The sequence below is a fragment of the Homalodisca vitripennis genome, chromosome 4 (assembly GCF_021130785.1).
Source record: "Homalodisca vitripennis isolate AUS2020 chromosome 4, UT_GWSS_2.1, whole genome shotgun sequence".
Taxonomy (NCBI): domain Eukaryota; kingdom Metazoa; phylum Arthropoda; class Insecta; order Hemiptera; family Cicadellidae; genus Homalodisca; species Homalodisca vitripennis.
Genome location: NC_060210.1, coordinates 115,901,224 through 115,908,151, shown reverse-complemented (window position 1 = coordinate 115,908,151; position 6,928 = coordinate 115,901,224). Strand labels below are relative to the sequence as shown.

At 33.0% G+C, this 6,928-nt stretch overlaps 1 protein-coding gene across 1 annotated transcript; it reads left to right on the top strand.

Moving 5' to 3' along the window:
- The first annotated feature begins 735 nt into the window (after positions 1–735).
- On the top strand, positions 736–6,080 carry LOC124361161 (facilitated trehalose transporter Tret1-like). Its single transcript, XM_046815201.1, has 2 exons — positions 736–802; positions 4,247–6,080. Exons 1-2 carry the CDS (start codon positions 736–738, stop codon positions 5,563–5,565), a joined length of 1,386 nt encoding a protein of 461 aa, XP_046671157.1. The 3' UTR covers positions 5,566–6,080.
- Positions 6,081–6,928: the final 848 nt, after the last annotated feature.

Below are 6,928 nucleotides of genomic sequence, written 5' to 3'. Positions count from 1 at the left end.
AAATGGGCTACCTTTTTCCAAGGGTGTATTACTAATCATGCTAAATTATTTTGAATCTCCGCTAATTTAAATAAACTAGAACACCACAACATTAAAATAAAATTACGTTTTAATATTTAGAATAAGAATTAGAACATCATAGTTGTGTGGTTTTTATTTTACACAACTTTTATATAAATGTGTTTGCCAAGAAGAGATCTTTGTTACAGTTAGGTTTGTTTGTTAGGAGTCATAATGACTTGCGAATTTAAAAGCAATGCATTGATATGAGATAATTTAATTATTTTTTCAAAGTTCTTAGTAAAGTAAAATATAGAATATTGAAATATTATGAAAAAATATCTAGAAATATTAGAATAAAATATACATTCAAACCACATTTAATACAAATGGGCATAGTGGTTGAATGCCTTCAGAGGTTACCGTAATCAAAATCTTCATAAAATTATCATACACATTTTTTCAGAAATACATTGTTTTCCTATTTACTATGTAGTGTACTACATAAAGCAGAGATTTGTTAGTTTCTTTGAATAGATATATTTAATCATTTAATATTTGCATATGCTTAATCCAAATTATACTTGTAGTTTGAAGAGCAGTACTTGAAGCAGATTATCAGTTTTTGTTCTCAGTATTTAGTGGTTTTATCTAATATTATTTAAGTACAGTTATAGTAATAATAGAGAACATTTACTAGTCGATACATAGTTTAAGTCTCTGGGTCAAGGAGCAATGGTTTACAGCATCAAGTTCGCTGAATATGCAGGATTCTTCCGTCAACTCCTGGCTGGTTCTGCTGGTGAGTCTTTTTAACTTATTTGGCAACATTATAGCTTAATGAACGTCATAGCGGTTTCATTCTCTAAACGTCAAAAACAAGGATGTACAAATAATCATTATGATATTGGAGTTGGAAAATTTGAAGCACGAGAATAAATTGGTATTTAGTCACTTCATTTACCTATTTAAGTGTTGTCATTTATAGAAAAATACTATAGATTTTATTTCCAATTAGATTTCAGTATAATTTATAACAATATGCCTATTTTAATCACTGTAATATAGCACTTCGAGGACTACAATTACAGTAATTTAAATGTTAATGAGACTTAAAATGGTACTTCTAATTAAATTTTTTAGGGATAATTCAGTAAGTTAGCTCAACTTGATTAATTGAAGAGAATAAATATAACGAGATTGATCCTAGTCAGTGAAAAAGTTATGAGCTATGCTAAGACTTATAGGGTTATCTTTTGCTTAAAAATGTTTTATTTACAAAAATCCCTTTTCACATGACCTACAAGCTGGGGTAGAATTGAATTTTCGATGATTTCCTTTTCTTACTTAATGGGCCACATTCCTACAAGAAATGTCAAATATCCTTTGTATTATAAATACATTTTCAACCTTTTCTAAAATAGCAAACCTTGCAGGACTTGAACTATTAGTGATATCAAAAAATTATTAATTTCTTCATTAATGAAAATTATAATGGTAGTTAAAATTTTTACACCAATACCTCGCATACAATGTTTCTGAAAATTGATTTTTAGCCCCTACCTCCATTTAATTTTCACTCCAGGAACTCAGGAACATTTTATCAACAAAGCTTTTATTTTTGAGTTCCAGCGATTACCAGTACAAACTGAGATATGAATGTTTCTTTAGGACCATATTTAAATGGGGACGAGTTGTTTTTTTTACGGATACCAAATTAAAGTCTAAGCTTTATTCAATACCTGTCTGTGCCGACAAAGACTTTGAGCTGGCTGGCATAAGCAGTGCCGTACTTAGGGTGAAGCGAATGAAGCGACCGTTCCAGGCAAAAAATAATACTTTCTTCCAAAAATAGTAAAGGTTTTGGTTGAATTAAAATAATATAACAGTGATATACGTGCCTAAAAGAAGTTTACTTTTTACAGAAGTTAAAGGGATCATTTTTGACATTAACGATCCAGATGTTCCTGTTTCGTCTTTTACTGCTAAATTTGATGAAATCATCCAAAAGGGCCGTTTGCAAGTAGAAATAACTAATTTTAGTTTTCCTAAAAACTTGTAAAAAACACATTTTCACCTAAGTATTACAAAAGAGTCATGAGCAACGAAGAAGAGGTGCATAGATAATGTCTTTTATACAGTAAAACTAGTAACAAGCATTCTGTTTTTGCTGTAAGTTATTTGGTAACAACAATGGATCTCAATTACCTTGCAAATTTTATATTGATTGGTTACACTTTATCAGAGGACTTGAATTCCATAGACATTCCATAGATGTTGGGAACGGTAGAAAGTGGCTTAGGTAGAAACAGCTGCAGGGATTTTGAGATTTATTAACATGATTTAAAACCCATTTCCTAACGCGTTACGTATAGAATTTTACTGAATATACCTGTTACTGTGACAAGTGCCCAAAAGGAGTTTTCCCGCTTGGAACTTATTAATATATGTTTAAGACCATCCATGGGTCAAGAAAGGCTAGTATTCCTGACGATGTTATCAATTGAATCTGAAACGACAGCCAAAGAAAATTTTGATGACATTACTGACGACTTTTATGGAATGAAAGTACAGTTCATATAAGATGAGCCTAAGTTTATAATTCTTTTAATGCAATTTAAAAAGTTATCACTAACCATTGACAATGAACAATTAAGTATTATTTTTATTATACTTAAGTGCCGTTTTGGATGATTTCATCAAATTTAACAGTTGTAAATGAAACAGACCAAACATATATAGATCGTTTATGTCAAAAACAACTCCTTCAGCTTCAGTAGAAAGTAGGTTCGGTAAGAGGTTTTGACGATCTCGTTCTGCAGGATCGTTCACATTAACACTAACCCTCCAGTAGAAATTAAAGGTTTTGAGGATCAGATGCTGAAGAGTTATCAGGGTTATGCTTGAAACGTATCATTTGCGTACGTCTCCAATATCAGTGTGTATCAGACAACGTAAGCTCCGCAAAGGGAACTATTATTTTGTCACCGGTACTCCTTTGAAGGAAGATAAATATAGAAGGAATAGCAGAGGCCCTAAGATAGGCCGTTGTTGTAGTCTATTTTACATTGCTCCCAGGACAATCGATGATGGACTGAATGTCAACGTAATCACCCACTGTCTTCGGTTCTTAAGGTAGGATGAACCAATCCTAGCACTTCCTTCTTAGCCAATAGAAGTCCACTTCATAGAGCAGTACTACGCGATCAACAAAATCAAAAGCGTTGTTGAGATGGCATGGAATGTAGTTACAAGATCTTCGCAATCCAGCTGACTATAATAATAAAACAAAACTGTAAATAGGTGCTTGTGTTGAAATGCCCTTGTGAAATCCAAATTGGCTTGGAGATAGATTGAAGTTTGCTTCAAGTAGTCTTACAACCTGAGAAAACATTATCTTTTTGAATATTTTTGAAAAGGTACGCAGGAGAGAATTTGCTCTATAACTACAGAAAATTATATTTGTTCGAAAATTTTCCTTATTCAAAAACTGGTTTGCCAAATTTGTAAGAGGTCTAGTAAAAAGGTGAGCCTTAAGATCATTTGTTAGGATCCCATCCCATCCAACAACCTTTTCATATGAAGTGATATAAAGATACCATATAATTCTTGAGGGGCAAAGAACAAAGAAATATTTTTGATTTGGTTTTGAAGCTTTCACTGCAATAAGTTGCCAGTAAGTAACAAATTATTTGGGCTGACTATTTTAACTTCACTGAATGAGTTTTATTTTTATAATTAAAAATAACATCCCTAAGTGATATTAATCACTTCGATAATTGCTACAGGTCATCTATAGTACACCTAATGCGCAATGTAGAATGAAAGTATGCTTTATAAACTGCTGCTTAACGTAGATAAATCAACGGTCATGATATGATCAACAATAGTCATCGTAAGATATACGATGCAAAACATGTAATAAATCTGAACATTTCGATTTAGATTTCCAAACACCGCTTCCATCCTCACCAACCACTATATCTTCCATCTTCAATATATGTTATTAATCATTACGAGTTATGCAATGACGATGATTGTAAGAGAAGACTAAATAATTGTCAAAACCTCCTCGTATAAAATAATGTTATTTTTTATTCATTCGCCCAAAGAAAGGCATTTCAATAACGTACCTTCTATTTGTCAACTTTGTATTTTCTTTATAAACCAACAAATGATCTGAATGATTTACTATTCAATGAACCAATTTTCATAATGTGTCTAATTAGATTTAACTATGTTTCAGCAAGTCTGGGTGTTCTAACATGTGCGTTTCCTTATGCTTGGCTGACTCCAATTCTTCCCCAGCTCCTGAGCCCTGACAGTGAGATTCCGATGGATACAGAAGGAGTATCTTGGATGCTCATCATGCCAGAATTCGGGACCCTGATCAGTGCTCTGCCAGCTGGCTTTCTAGCAGACCGTATCGGACGCAAGACTGTGATATTAATTTCAGCACCAATATTCCTTATCGGATGGATATTTATCCTATACACCAAGAGTCTACTGATAATAAACATTGCCAGAGTGTTTCAAGGACTAGGCGTGGGCATAATTTACACTGTGATGCCCATGTATTTGGGAGAAATAGCAAGTCCTAAGTACCGTGGAGCTATTACAAGCATTTTCTACTTCTTTTGGTGGTTTGGCTACCTTTTTGAATACATTTTAGGACCAATGTTATCATATTTCAACTACACGTTAGCGACTGCATCCATAAACATCTTTTTCTTCATCGCCTTTATATTTCAGCCCGAAAGTCCTTACTATTACCTCATGAAGAAGAAAGTAAACAGTGCTCATAAATCACTGACTTGGCTACTCCAAAGCAATGAAGATGAGGTTGACAAAGAGTTAGAACGAATGAAGAAATGTGTCGAAGAGGATCAACAAAGGAAAGTGGTCTGGAATGAATTGGTGGCTACTCCCACAGATAGAAAAGCACTTTTGATTTTATTAATTGTCGGCTTCTTAAGGTTATTCTGTGGGCTTATTGCTCTCTCCTCTTACTCAACAGAGACATTAAAAGCAGCTGGAGATTATTTCATGATTTCTCCCGACAACTGTACCATTATTATAGGAATAATGATGGTGATAGGTAGCATTGGAAGCTTTTTTACTCTTGATGTTTTTGGTCGTAAATCATTACTGTACTTCTCTTGTTCTCTCTCTGCAATTTGCATGTTCAGTGCAGGTACGTTCTACCTCTTGAAGTCTCACTCTTCTTTAGAAATGACACCTTACAGCTGGATCCCTCCTGTAGCATTTACAATTCTTGCAGGAGTTTCGGTTGTAGGTATTTTCCCTGTCAACATTGCCTATGCATCTGAACTATTCACTTCTAATACAAGAGGAATGGCATCTAGTGTATTCTCGTTTTACGCTACTATCTTAGGTATATTTGTTCTGAAGTTTTATCTTACACTGGCAGATTTGTTTGGGGAATTTGTTAACTTTTATATTTACACAGCAGCCTGTATCATTGGTGTATTTCTAACGTGGTTTATAATGCCAGAAACTAAAGGAAAAACATTTGAAAGAATAAGACACGAGCTTGAAAGATGATTAAGTTAAAATTAGAAGTTGTGTGTTTGATAAAGTCTCTACAATAGGTATAGTCTAGAGATCCAATTTTCATCGTATGAACACTCATATAAAATTTTGCCAAAATCGAATGAGGAATACTTCAAAAAAGTCGATCTTTAACCTCTGTAGTTTGTGTGGAGGTCAAAGTGGGAGAGTTTCACGAGCATTAAGACTAACATACAATTTTTTAAACCATATTTTAAGCTTGGCACTTTTACAACTAACCGCCAGACATGTAAATACTACTTGTATTGCCGTTAGGTAACAGGTTAAAGAGACTGAAGCTCGTCATTTTCAGCCAAATATTCAGCCATTTATTTGTGTATCTGACTTAGTTTTATGTGTGTCTAGCTAAACAAATCAGATCTGAAAAAGTAATTATATTTAACCATTTTAAAATCTAGTGTGGCTGATGATCAGCTTTCATAAAAGTTATGTGTCATAAATTGCTTAGTGAATTAGGATTTTAGTGAATTATAACATGTGCACAGAGAACTCACAGAAACAGCAAATATAAAAAGGTATTTGCTCTTCTAAATTATATGTAGTTGGTCACTTTATCCTACTTTTCAACAAATTACTATTGATTTAGAATAAGTTTTAGTTACGGTTTAGTTTGTAATCTAACTTGTGCATTATTTGTGTTAATATGTTAAATTAATCGGATAAGTTTCGTTATTCTTTTAATAAACATTTAGTACTATTTTCGCTTTATTTTATCTACACCTCATCCAGTGTAGTGAAGATAACTGTTATACAGAGGGCACAGCAATCACACTTATTTAGTTTTTTCACCAGCAACCTTGGTGCATCTGCATATCGCAAGGATTTGCTGTCTACTGGCCTCGTCGGCATCACTATGATAAGAATATACCACGTTATTTACCAGTCTTTAGCACCATCCTCATGGTGGTATTAGGAATATACTACCCAACTTCAACCTAAGTTTATATGCAATAAACATTTATGGTATGGTATTTCAAATTTTCAAAATCATTACAACTACAAACGAAATCGTATTAAACTCTCTATTGCCTCTAGATCCGGTGTAGTTATCTAGAATTTAGTAACAAGCCAGTTTTTTAATTGCCACAAAGTGGTTACATGGTTCAGAATTAGTCTCTATCATCTTTGATTGTTCTATTTCTTAGGATATTAAGAAATTATTACACAATTATAATATTAAGAAATTGTCAAGGAATATTTATAAATTACATCTACTGTATTAATAGAAGATAATATGGACTTACTATAGGCCAAACCTAACTAATTTGTAGTAATAATGAAACAGTTCTGGCCTGTAAAACAATTTCAAGTAACTACACGTACTCAAAATGTATTT